This window comes from Ceratina calcarata, unplaced genomic scaffold, assembly GCF_001652005.2.
Source record: "Ceratina calcarata isolate Rehan_Ccalc_2016 unplaced genomic scaffold, ASM165200v1 scaffold347.2, whole genome shotgun sequence".
In the NCBI taxonomy this organism is placed as follows: Eukaryota; Metazoa; Arthropoda; class Insecta; order Hymenoptera; family Apidae; genus Ceratina; species Ceratina calcarata.
The window spans coordinates 201,980-216,304 of NW_017157600.1; the positions used below are offsets into that span (position 1 = coordinate 201,980).

Below are 14,325 nucleotides of genomic sequence, written 5' to 3' on the forward strand. Positions count from 1 at the left end.
AGAGTGCCAAGAGGGAACGAGCCCATGGATTACCCGAGGAAGTGTGAAGAGGCTTTTAACGCGGGATAATTTATTTAAAAGCCGAGGCCCAACCCCTCGAAAAAGGGAATCTCTGATGAAACAGCCTTAATTAGCGCGCAGTTTCTTACTGACGAAATCGCCTTTCTTTTTCTTCGTTGAAGGAAAACCACGATGCCCGTGTTTTCCCCTTATATTTTTTCTCACTCCCCCTCTTCCATACTTAATCATTTTCTTCGTGCTCCTTCTTTCCTATTCCGTCATTTTTTCTTCTATCTTTCAGCGAATAGTCCCCCGGGAATTTTATAGCGATCCAGTTTGCGCGATGCAATTGTGTTTGCGGCTCGTTAGAACCAGGATAATGGGTCGAGTGTCTAATGAGGTTTGCTCGGCTGACTCGGCTTTAACGAAAGGGAGAATATCAAGTTATTTGTTTATGAATATAGCTGGCAAATATGTTAATGACGCTATCGAGTGGCGGCTCGGAAACAAGGTCGATCGATCAGCCAATGAATGTTAAATAATTGGGGCCAACTTAATGCGTGTAACCTGATTAAGAGAAGCGAAGAGCACGAACGCGAGTGATGCGAGCCAAACGAGCAACGATCGTTCCAAGGGGCAACGAATCGCCTCGGATTGTTCACTGCACGGTATTGCATGCTATCGTCTCGATTCGTGAACTAGTGTATAAAACGAGAATCATTGCTCAATGCGGTTTAACTTATATACCGAAGATAAGTATTAGGACAGATGTGTTTGACAAACGAATCGTCATTCCGTAACTATTACAGATGCAATAATTAGTATATGCATTATTGTAGCGCTTGAGATAATGACTCCTCGTCAGAGGAAATTAACATAAACTGTATGTACAAAAAAGATTCTATGCAATTTAGGTAGGATCGGTCGAATTTTGTCAGTGCCAATAAAATGCCGATTAATGATAGTTAATTCATTAAATACTGGAGTTAAAAGAAAAATATATAGAACAATTCTTGTATGTAACAATTGTTATATGAAAAATGCATTTAATTAAAAAATTTACTTTGTCCATAATTTCATAACAAACAACCACAAATACGAGAAAGCTTTCTTATTAAAGTGCTATAATAAATATTCTACTTTCTATTCTCGTGAAGAAAAGTTAGAACATTTACTACATTCATTTTATTCTGATTTGTTATTCAATCAAAATTTGTTATTAATAAATTTTGTATTTGTTTTCACTTTCACAAAATGGGGTTTGAACTGATAGAAGCGGCGAAGCTTCATCTTTAAATTATCGTTTGATTCATCTCGATTCGATCACCAGTTCCAGAGGCGTCTTCGTCTAAAAAGAATCGTAATTTTTCCGAGCCGCTATCTGCGTCCTTCCTCAGAGGCTCAGACCTCTCTCTCGCGCTTCCACCGAGTTACTAACCTGCCTTAACCCTCGGCAACCGGTCTAGACTAGACACATGCTACGCGATTCCAGGAAGGGAAGTAGGGCGGGAGAGCCCGGCAAAAAAGTGGGTCAGTCGTGCGCGAGGATCCCGAGCGGTGCGCTTAAACCGCGTAACTTTGAGAACTCATATCTCTGGAACGGATCGAGATATCTGGAGTAACCAAAAACCATTCTTCTCAAAGTGACCTCCTCTATTAATTGAGGGCAGTTTCAAAAATTTAATGTACTTCTACCGAGCAATTTTCGTTCTCTAATGTACATAATTCATCTTTTAAAATTAAATAAAAGTAAAAATGATAAAATTTTCTAATTTCATTGAACAAACTTAGGATTATAATAATAATGTTTAATTCGAAATTAAATCAAGATTATTTTTACTTTTTACGTTGATATTGGGATATTGCAATTGATTACCGGGTAACGATGGTAAAGTGAAAATGATTTTTGACGCAGCGACGAGGTGGCCGGGTTTTTCGAAAGCGCGCAACATTCTGCAGCGAGTAAAAGCAATTTGCATCGAAGGCAGGGTACCGTAATTAAGTTTCAGCAATTGCGTTCTCCCCAAGCGATCCTATTTAATTCGCATTCGACGAAATTCTGGGACATTAACCCGCTTCGTCAAGGGAGACGTTCCCACAGATCTTTTTTCTTCATACGAAGATGATCAATCAAAAAACGACTAAATAAATAACAAATAAAAATACTTTTTATTAATAACTTGACGTGGGTTCAAAAATTGCTAACGTATTACAAAATTCTACGCTCTCTCTGAATAAATATTCGTATATGAAATGAAATTTATTTATTATATCATCGTTTATAATGGATTCGCATCCGGTCGACCACGAATGACGGAAAACCATTCGTCGGTGTTTATTGAAGTATTCCGCGAGGAAAAGCGAGATAACTTGTAACGTGACTCGTAACGAACCGGATCGACCGTTTTCAATGGGAATTCACTTTGAATGTCGTCGCGGCGTTACAACTTTTTCCCACGTACACCGGTCCCTTTACGCGGGACGTCGCCGCCGCCGGTGCATCGGGTCCGCTACGTTTCCCCCGCGAATTACCTCGTGAGAAATTCAACCCTCGTACACAGCCATTTCGCAAATTCGATCTCTCCCTCCGACCGCCTTCGTGAGGCGCGCAAAGGCGAAAAACGAAGACGAAACGAAGAAGTCAATGCCGTTACCCGACGATTCGTTCACGCAATTCCCGGTGTATAAAAGTTCTTTCGAATCGACGCGGCGCACGCTCGACTACCCGCGAATTTCTCAAAGACGTGCAGCTCCGACCGAAAATTCCAATTTACGATTTAACCTAAGCCAATAGCCACTTCTTTATATCGCCTACTATAATGCCTTTGAAAAATTCATAATTTTTATGTACAATTTAGCAAATTAATTAGAATGTTCAAGCTGATTCATCAATATTGTTAACACTAAACCTGTCATGCACTAAGTTGTAATTATTATATAAGCTAGGAACTGAAATACCAATGCTAAATTGCACTTTATATAATAATAAATAATATAGGTGTACTATAACCGATGTAGAAAAATTGTCGATAGATTTAGTGTTAATTTTTCCTGCAGATCGTCGTTGATCCGACACAACACGTGCCACTGTCGCTTTCCACTTTCCTCGTATGTACATATTACAGTCCTGCCACCGCGAGGCTCCTCTTCCATGGGATCGGATAAAATCCACTGAATGGGAGGTGACGTCCGCCGCGCGAGAACTTCTTCCAGCGAGGACATTCATTTCCCGGCCGTGTCCTCGCGGCTGCTCCCGAATCAGCCGGGTCAGCTCCGCGTCCAAAGACAAAGGGGAAGCGCAAGCTCTTCCCTAACTCCCGCCGGAATCGCACACTCGCACACACTCGTTCCCTTTACAACGGTTGCTCTGTCGCGGTTTTGATAACGTCGAAACGTACAGGGGATTTTCTTCCCTCGTTCGAAACGGATTTAATGGGATCCGGATGGAACGAAATTAGCCGCGTTACCACTCACGACGTAAATGAAATTTCACTTGGAACGGAACTACGATGGTCGCGCGAGAGTTAATATTTAAACGGGCGCGAGTGAAAATTATACGTACACACGCGCCAGGCGAGACAATTGAACAATTTTCTGCATACAATTTTATTCTGAAACCACGAAATTCAAATATATAAAATGCTATTCGAATTTATACAATGTAATCGGCCACGTTTAAAATTAGATAACCGGGAAAAGAATGTAAACAATGATACGCGTCCGTTCGAATGCGAATACCGAATTTACAAGCTGCGTGTTGTCTGCGTGCGAAGATCTGCAGCTCGCCGCTTACCGCGAATAAAATCGTTATCAGGTCGTCCCGCGAAATTACGTATCTACTTTTTGGTCCTCGCCGTCATTGTTCTCAAAGGTCCTTCGGACCTCGTTTTCTATCCGTTTTCCTATTCCCATCCGTGCTCATCTCGCCGGCGTTTCGCCGAGCCGAATGATTACGAATGACAAGAAAAAACATACTAAATTATCTCTAATTCACTTTTCCGCGAAAGCTCGAAATTTATCTACTAATACTTTAAAGCTCTATTTCCCTCAGCCCCAATCCCATAATTTTCTTTACATAAAATTTAATCGTCTCGCAAGTCGAGTAAAAATTTACCCAGAAACGAATGTAACTATTGAATCGTTTTCCTAAACGACTGTCCGCGAGAGTGCCTCACGAGAATTCAGTTTTAAAAAAAAGATGCTACAATAAAAACAAAAAAAAAAAAGTAAATGAATTGTTCTACTAATTGCGCGACCGTCGCTTCAGAGACGAGTGGAGCCTTCGGGCGGAGGAGTCCCGTGCGTCGGGCATCAGCCGCGGTCCATAGAGGCGAAATTCCCACTCTATCCGGCGAGGAAAGCAGGGAGGTCGAGCACGGAGATCCACGGTGAACCGGGGCGATCCGTTGATCAATCCAGATCCGGTAGGCCGCCGGTGGTGCCAAAACTGTCCCTGGGATCCTTCTGGTTCCGCTCGAAGTGATCGTGCGACGACGTCGACGGCAGCGACGGCGGCGGCGGCTGCGGCGACGCGGCGTCTTTCAAACGGTTCTCGAAATTCAAAAAGTCCGAACCGCACGGGCTACAGGCCTGCATAGATTAGGTAAAGAATCTCTATTTCAGATCTCCCCACAAAGTAACCGTTCTCGATTGACTTTACTTGAAGCAGGAAGGTGTCCGAGCTGCTGTTCTGCCTGTCCAGTCTCGGCGACGAGATCACTGTTACCTCTGTGCTGTTGCAAAGTCCCGCATCGTCCATCATCTTCAAAATATCCGACCGTAAATAAGTCTACACTACTATTTATCCTTCGCTGATCTTTATTACGATTATTCATTTTTCAAGTAGAATAATATTAGACAAACATGTACACACACTCACACACACACATATATATATATATGTATCTGTATACACAGACATACATATTATATGTATAATGAATATGTAAATATATCCATATATACATGCTTCTTCAATGTTATTTTATTTCATTTACATATTGATTGTACATACGTATATATGTCATTTTTAAATAGAATACAGAACGAAACTAGAAAAACGATAAAGCTCATGGACGATTGTACATTCCCCGCGGTATTTCTAATATTCATTCAACGAGCAAGCGTCTAATATTCATTTACTAAACTCGCGTAGCGACTTTCGAAATTACGCCAGCGTAATCGCGAATGGAATCTCTTACCAGCTTGGTCTTTTCCTCGATGACTTCGACCACGTTTCCCTCCTCGGTGCTGGTAATAATGCCAGTTCCCAACTTCTTGCCAAGAATCTTCACCTCCTTCCGACATCCGCTGCCGGCGGAGGAACCCGAGCTCATCGTCCCGCCGACGGTGTCGCAGCCGTTCGTGTTCGAGGCGGTGCTCTTCAAAAACTGCTCGTACGGGCTGAGCAGCTTCACGTCCTGATACTGCGACGTCATGATTTCTTGGCTACGGTTCTTCGGGCCCAGGATCTTCACCTCGTTCAGCCCGGAGAATAATTTCGACTGCAGGTAATTCGGTTTGCTGCCGAGAACCTGCGAAACCATCCAGTAAATCTTAAAATAACACATTAGAAATAATCTTACGGAAATTATACGCATATCAATTTTATCTACAAGTTATTTAATGAAATACATATGTACATATATATTCATTATTTTACATGTTAAGTTGGTCTTATGTTTAAGTGAACATTATCAGATCTTACCTTAGTGCTAACGCTCTCCGTTCCAAGAATCTTTATATCCGATTGGTTAATAGGTATCAAGCTAGTGTCCGTTTCGGCGTCGTCGAAAACTGAAGGCAATTTCATCTTGGACTCGTACACGGAATCGTGATCGTCCATAGAAGAATTCCCCAGAATATTTAAATCCTCAGTTAAACTAGTGTTACTCTTCAGGTAGGGGAGTGTATCATTTAAAATCGAAAGGGACGTATGATTTTTCATTAACAACGAGGGCATAGACGACTGAGAAGTAGTCGTCAGAGTCGACATGTCGCTCCGATGACTAAGGATGTTAGTCAGTTCCTGTTGACTCGATGGCACTGCTATAGCTATATATTAAAAACAATATATTTTTATCTCTTTCTTTCTTGATTGTTATATTTTTTATATGTTTTATTTTTTAATTCATATTTGTTTCATGTATTATTAATATTTTAAATTCACTTATTTTGTTTTCCTTTGCATATCCTAAAGTGCCTATGCTCGTTAATAATGTAATAACAATAATAATAATTGCAATTTTTTAATGCAAAATAAATAATAATGTGAAATTTATCATGCAAAGATAATAAGTGTATATCAATGAAGAATTGAATGGAAATAACGCTCACCCTCGTCATCGTGTTCGACAGCCACGCTACCGTCAATCGTCAATGGCTTCGGGCCCAGCATCAGGTCATCGATTTTTGATTGTGAGAGGAAGCTCATGCTGTCCACAAAGCGGTCGTCGAGGCTCTTGTTGAGGACGTGGATGTCCTTGTCTTCTAGAATCTCGATCCCGTCCATCGACATGGATTTCTGCGCGGTTCCGGGGTCGACCATCATGACCTGATTATTGGATTCCCCGATGATGACTTCGCCCCCATTACCGCGCATATTCACCATGTTAATCGTCTGCGCTTCCTCGTCCTCGAGGATCGTCATGTCGTGCGAGTTCTGCGCCATCAGATCCCGCGCCTCGGTGCTGGTCATCACCTGCGATCGTCACGCAAACATCAATAACTCACTTCCATATTTGTGAATTATATTCTCATATTAAATACAAATATTATGAATTATATTCTCAAATTAAATACAGCAGAATGAATTCAATTACACCTCCATTCAAAAATTTGCAGCAATTACTTTTTCGATGAAACAAATATTTTACACATATACACTTAGTGTTTTGAAAATGTTACACTTGTATATTAACATTACACTGTATTAGAGTAAAGGAGAATAGAAGAAGATAGCAGGAACAGCAGCATAGAAAGATCTAAATATGCAGATACAAGAGCAATACGAAAGGACGAGAGACAACAGATGTAATCTAATATACAAAACAATTAGTGAAGATGAGAGGTCGGAATACTTAACACGTTAAGCGCCAAGTCTGTGTTCTCCTCCTGGTAGAAGGTTGACAAAACAAGTTATAATATATTCTGTGGAACTTGTACAGGACAACCATTACTGTGTTTCAAAAATAATGCATAAGATTTTTTTGAAATGGAGAAAGCCGACACACATAAGTGCATGAAATTTCCTGTTTTTATCTCATTTATAATTGAACCTTCGATACGATTGTTAATCGTCTGACCAAAACGATGGAAATCTACTTCGAATAGAAAATGAATTGGTTCGAGTGATTTTATTACCTCGTAACGGCCGTCCTCGGTGGCTCGGACGAACTGTATCCCACCCTGTGCAGCGAGTTCCAGCAGCTCGTTACAGTCCTCCATCACAGAGTTCTCGGCAGCACCGTTCTGGCGATCGAGCTCGTTCCGGATCGCCTCGGCGTACGTGAACTGGGAATCCAACGCGGTCACCAGGCTCTCTGTCGAGCCAAATAAAAACGTTGAAATGCGACACATTGAAAAATCATCGCCGTTTTAACGAGTCAATTATAGGACATGAACAGAGGAAAGAAGACATTAGAAAGTTAGTTGCTTCGACAGCGAACGAAATCGATGTCCCAAATTTTTTACTGATATCTATCGAACCTGTGCAATTGCTGAGAATATCTGTAGAAATGGACGTATGTACGTATGTATGAAAGTAATATTTATTAATCCATTTGCATGATACGGAGGTATGAAAATTAAGGCCCTTATCACCTTATCATTTTTACTATACTGATTTTTCCAACAATAGTCATGTCGTCACTTGAATTTAATTCAACGTCCTCCAGTTTTATTTTCTAGTTAGCGTAAAATAACATGTCACACCTAAAGGGAATTCTCTCGTCATAATAAATAATAAAATATACTCTAATTATTGCAAATGGGTTAACACTTCTGAGCATGTCCACTTCAGACTACGAGGCCTGAATACCACGAGACCATCGTCAAAATAAAATTGCCTTTCCTCGAAACAGTTTATTGAAGAGTGATAATAAATAAATAACTTAAGACTCTTGCACACCGTGTTCGTTCTCGGGGCCGGGCGGGTCAACGCTAAAACTGATCTTCCCGTCAGCGTCTATGTTCTGAGTCACGCTCGCCACCACAGGTACCTTCACTTGGATAGACTTCATCCTGTCAACGTCGGTCGAGATCGTAGGACTCAGGCTCACCTTCCCTGCTAATCGGAGATCTTCCGGTGTCGCGGGTGTCAAAATCTAGATACATAATAAAAATTGAAATTGTATTAATAAAAAATAGATCTGACATATTGTGAAGAACTTACGTGTTTATGAGTACTGGTTGGAGTGATCTTGACGAGGATCGGCATTCCCTTGGCAGGCTTGAAAAGCGCGAACGGCGTGTGCCCTTCCAGCAGGGCCATCTCCATTGCCTTCGTATCGATCTTGTCTATTATTATTGAATCCACCACGTCTGACTGTTTCAACACGTAATTCATTTTATTATAAGTAAATATCCCAGTTTCTGTTTACCTCACGACAGTTTCTACTCGTTTTTTTCTGAAGTTTTAAACCAGTGAGTACAAACTATAACGTGAATAGAAATTGGGACATTTACTATAGATTTAATTGCCTGATAGAAAAAAAACCTTGATATTGCAAACAAAACCTCGTTTCTTACCTCGGTATTCCTGTCGCCGTTCGGCAGCTGCACGATCCTGACGTTCTTACTGAAAATTCAACGTTAATTATCGAAAAAAGCTCGTGAATTTGTTTGATTTAATGTAAGGAACTTTGTAACAAAAATCGATAGATCGTCGGACATTGAATATTGAAAACGTGACTTTTTTAACAGCGAGGTAAGGAGTTTTAAGTTCTCCCGGTGGGAAGATCAATATTCAGACGGCGTTCGTCGGCGAACGAGAGACAGACGCAAATTAAGCTGAACGCATTTCGGATTCGCACGCTGCGAGACGTCTACCTACTTTCTTATGACGTTCGGATCGTTGATGGTCGAGAGGGTCTGCAACCCGGTCGGGTGTCGATACTTTATGCCGTGCTTGTACTCCTCGTGCGATCTCAAAGCGGACCGGCGCGGGAACTCTTTGCCGCAGATTCTGCACACGTGCTGCATTTTCTCCGCGTGTGCATGCGCTTTGACCTTGTGGCAGACCAAATTCGACATCTGATTGAACCCTTTGCCGCAGAGCTCGCATTTGTACGGCCTCTCGTTCGTATGGGTAAACACGTGGTTCCTCAAATTGCCTGACAACGGAATTGCTATTTAAACGTTGCCCCGCATACCGTTCGGCTTTGTACAAGCCGTTTCACAATCTTCCCGCTCCGGACAAATGTTCAATCGAGATTTAATCGCAACTTACTACGTCGCAAAAAGCGACTGTTTTTCGTATCGAACTGAACGCAACGATATATGTTTCAGTGAGTCGTTGAATTTATTGAATAATTACCTTTTTGATGAAATCCTTTCCCACAGACTTGGCACTTGTGCGGCTTGTGTTCCGAATGAGTCTTCCGGTGAGAGATCAACGTGGATACCCTAAAAATAATAACGAAAAGAAATACAGGGTGTTTCAATATGGATGGTAAAACCGTGGAAAGGGGTGATTGTACATGATAAAATAACATGGGATAAATCTTGTATATTTTTGAAGCTTTGGTCTCGAGAAAATCGACTTTGAATTTCCTCCAAGTGCGTATGCACTCGACTGACAAACGGAACTGAAAGTCGATTTTCTCGAAAGCAAAGCCTCAAATGACGAAAATGTGTCGCATTCTTTTTATTCATTTTATTATCCCCTCCACGGTCGTACCAACAATACTGAAACAGTCTGTATAGGACAGGAGAAATGGGGCTAGTAGACTAGTGCAAAATGTACGTCTAATTCTATAATCGTTTCAACATTACAATTTCATTCGACTCGTCCACAAAGAGCTTTTAGTTAATGCGTCGCTCTAATTCGTTAAAGACGCCTCATTTGGAAAAAAGCGGCGAGATTAATTTATAAAGAAGAACGGGATATTGCGCTCGTTAAAATTTCCTCTCGTATACAATTCCAATTTCATCGCGATTCAAAACGCTAATGATCTCCCTCGCTGTAGTCATGAAAAATTATCCGAATAAAGAGTCCAATGAACAAAAACTTTTTAAATGATTTTTACAGAGCTTCTCATATAAAATAAAATTATGAAAAATGGTAAATGCAAACAAAATGAATATAACAAAAAAAAGAGGTGGTGATTATTAGAGAACAGCGATACCTGTTGAAAGTTTTCTTGCAGAACTCGCAGACGTACGGCCTGGCGTCGCTGTGTATCGCCTTGTGTTGGCTCAGAGTCGACAACTGCCGGAAAGCTTTGCCGCAAGCCTCGCACTTAAAGTTACGCTCGTCAGTGTGCGTCGGCAAATGTCTCATCAACGTGTACTGATGACGGAACTCCTTCGAACCTGATCGTGAATGGAACGTCAACCTCGCGGCAATTCCTTCGACTTATTATTTAGCAAAACAAATCTAAGGTACCGCGAACGATTCGAAAAATAGTCACTGACAATCAGACGTAATTTCGTCCATTTACTTAAGTTCTGATTAACTGAAGAATCACTTACAAATCCCGCATTCCCAGATCTTTAGCGTTTTCCCGTCGCGTTTCAAATACTTGACGAAGTGTAGCTTCGACCGCGGGTCGTCTTTGTCGATCAAACGATTCGAGGAAGAGGAGGGTGCCTCGATCGGCCGCGCGAACGTCACAGCGTCGTCGTTAGGCGAATTGACGTGCTGCTCCAGCATCTGCAAAAAAAAAAAACACCGGATTCTTTTTTTAGAGATTTATTTTATAAGATTTTAATTTGATTTTTATACCTTGTACTTAAAAGCATCTTTTCCAAGGAATTTAGCCACGGTACCGTCAACGTTAATTACTTCGGAATCTATCGCGACGTCTAGGTTCATGCAATCACCCTTGAAACGAATTAAACTTTTTTTTATACGAGACACTCTGTCACGACGCGAATAATTACGCCAAGAAAAGGGCGGGAGCGGTCATTCATTAGTTGTCGGCAATTACCTGCATTAATTGATGATCGGTCAAAGCTGGTAGGATGGTGACATCGTTTCTACAATCGGAATTCATGTTCTCTTCTTTCACGTAAACTTCATAAACACTGTAAACGTAAAATCGTTGATAAGATTTATCTTGAACGCCATTGACTTCTCAAATTCTTTTGGTAATTCTGTTTCACAAGCTTACCTGATCACTTCATCCGGGATCGGACGATTAAATTGCGGATCCTCATACTGGGTCTCCCCTAAAAAGTATCAAGCTAAAATATCGTTTCTTCTAAAACAATTCTCAGCAAAATAAAAATCTTTCAGTATTTTTATATAAATTTAACGTAACAAACAGAAAATAAATACAACAAGAAGTTTTATAAATAAAGTTAGTAAAATTAAAATAATTATTGATTCTACACCCTTTCGCTAATGAAATAAATACTTCAAGAACTCAGTAGAAATGCAAACATGGCTTTGAGTAAAAGCAGAGACATGATTTGCCTTAATTTCATAGGAGAAATTGATTGCAAATGACCTTTTGCCTAATTCATCTGAATCCATTAAATTCCAATTAAATTCCATGAAATCTTCAATTATAAATTTTGATTTACACATCATTTTTTATGATCAGATGCTTAGACGAAATCATGCTTAGCTGAATAGAAATTAAGACGTTTATCTTAATCGTTAAAAATCAATTTCATTTAAAAGACAGCGAATCTAAAATAATTTTCTATCAATCATTCTTTTAATAATATGAAAAGTGATATAATGGATGAATGTTACATTGCAATCGCAATTATTTTACTAATCAATTGCAAATTACTTGAAAAAATCCTGCTTTTAAATAATTGCGCTCCCTTTGGAAACCGGTAAACCGGAAGATTCGCAATAAGGAAAATTGTTAAGGCGGCTATTTACGAGATGGTATTACTCCTCCGTTGAAACTTTTGAGACCGGGGATTAAGATGGGATAGGGCAAGCGAGTCGTGCATATGTTCTTTGGTACCAAGCTTTTAAAATTCTATCCGAGAAAAGAGCACAGTATCCTTGTACTCTAATACCTCCCGTGACAAAATAATCCCTCCCACTCTTTCTCCCATTTTTTGTTTAATAATCCACCGACTGCTGTTGCCTCGCCGTGTCCCGTGTGCGCTTTGCGAAATTCGATCGTGTTCAAGTAAAAGAATTCGTAATATCCACCAATGAATAAATTATGTTACTTGTGTCGCGTTAACCGAAATCTCATTTTTTAATGCCATTTACATAACATAATATTTTAAATGTTTATGTGTCTACATTTAGATAGATCACCCTATATAAAATGTATTTTACGTTTGATCAATTTCACTACGGAATTGCATGTTACGAGACACAATGTTTCTTCGTTGCAATAAGATACTCGCCCCTAGTTTACTCTCGAGTGGGTTAGGCTAAAGCTTGTTGAAGGCTCTCGAGATTATACCTACATAGCACGTGCCAGTGATGCTACTCTTTGTGTAGCACACGATTTCTCATGAATTCCCGATGGGTCACACTGTTTTTGACTATTTTAAATTAGGGACGAATGAGTTGAGCGACACTGGTTTAGACGGTCTCTGGACACAATGTTACATCATAGCACTTATTCGTGACATGTGCATGAGTCAGAAACACACAATGTACGACTGCAGAGATAATCTAAACCAGTCAAATTTTTTCTATCTAGGTTGCAATATATACAAATATATAAAAATCTATAGTTTATCAGCTTGAAACGGAATACAATTGTTAGGAACCTGTAAAATTAAACTAAGTTCTTTGCAAATGTTATTAGATGTACGCAGACGTAGATTTAACGTACCCCGAGTGTACTTAATTAAATTACAGAAGCCCGTTTGAACAAGAATTTAAAATGTCCATTTAAAAAACAAAATTACGTGCATACCTTTAAAAGCACGTAACGTCGAGTAGCATAAAACGATGTGTGTGTATGTACGTACATGTTTAAACTTATCGTCGATGATTGCATCCTTGAGCAGGCGTTGGCGAGGAATCAACCTGGACCCGAGAAGACCGGCGCGTCGTAAAAAACGTGTTCACCACTCTTTTCACAAATGAATGAAAAGCCGGCGGGAGCCGGTCGGCTTTTGAACGCGGACGGGACCATAGATCCCGGGAGATCGCCATTGGGATCGCGCGTACGAGGAAGTTTGTCGTCAGGAATACAGAGTCGACGGATGGAAGACTGTCAAAAATCGGCGAGAGAGAGATTCGCGTCGCGGCCGGCGGAAGTTCCGACATTGCCGAGGGCATCCCTCGCCTTTTTTTTGTCCGGACCGGCTGGTCGGCAAATAAACGAAAGCCGCCATTATCACAATTCATTTTTCACGACAGGCAGTGCGGGACGAACGACGGGATCGGGACCAAGTGAATTTGTTCGTTAAGATTTCGGAGTTCGCGATCCGCCGAGGAAATTAAAGTGGGAACCGTCGAATCGGAGAGGACAGGACCACAAAAAGAGAGAGAGAGAGGAGAGACCGGGAGTGAAACAGGAGGAAAAAAAACGTCGTGGAGAACCGGAGGATCGGACGATTTGAGTTTTACTCACAGTTGTATTCTTGCAGCAGGTTATTCTGGGACATTTCTCAGCACCCGAGCGTGTCACCTTCGATAGCGAGACACTTTCCACACGTGGATGTCTCGCAGCCTGTTTCGCATCGATCGCTAGCGATGAATCGTTTGAGTTTGAGGCGATGTCCCCCGAAATCGGTTCGCCTGACATCGCCGCCAAACGGGCAACTTCGGAAACGACGACCGGCCAATAGCGTAAACCCCCGCATTTATTTTCTCACGCACTCCTTAACCTGGAGCGGCCCCCCTCACGCATATCAAACAGACATAATTAACGATTAACGATTTCTAATATCATCTCATAATTATTCTAACAAACAGGGAACCGGTTTCTTTTATCCATTGTAAGTTTAACAAATTGGACGATTCTTAATAATTGTTTAATAAAAGATACAAACCATGCAACGTATGGACACTTCATTAAATTATTGAAATAGAGCTCATATTTAATCTGATTCGGTGCTGGCATTAATATTCCAAGAACCGGCTAAATTCTGTCCGATCGACGAGCAGAGAGGAGAGTAACCATCTTCCACCGTCGAAGTCGCCGGAATTACCTCTTCCCTCTGGCCGCT

The 14,325-nt window shown here is 40.9% G+C and overlaps 1 protein-coding gene across 1 annotated transcript; it reads right to left on the reverse strand.

Annotated features, from left to right (window-relative positions):
- Positions 1 to 4,410: 4,410 nt before the first annotated feature.
- LOC108625114 (zinc finger protein 148) lies at positions 4,411 to 13,761 on the reverse strand. The gene is made up of 17 exons (XM_018024864.1): positions 13,728 to 13,761; positions 11,334 to 11,391; positions 11,151 to 11,247; positions 10,946 to 11,044; positions 10,693 to 10,873; positions 10,347 to 10,533; positions 9,536 to 9,624; positions 9,053 to 9,332; positions 8,736 to 8,797; positions 8,393 to 8,559; positions 8,129 to 8,324; positions 7,363 to 7,541; positions 6,337 to 6,700; positions 5,708 to 6,054; positions 5,202 to 5,534; positions 4,661 to 4,762; positions 4,411 to 4,590 (listed from the first exon to the last, which is right to left on the reverse strand). The coding sequence occupies exons 1-17, from the start codon at positions 13,759 to 13,761 to the stop codon at positions 4,411 to 4,413; spliced, it is 2,955 nt and encodes a 984-aa protein (XP_017880353.1).
- Positions 13,762 to 14,325: the final 564 nt, after the last annotated feature.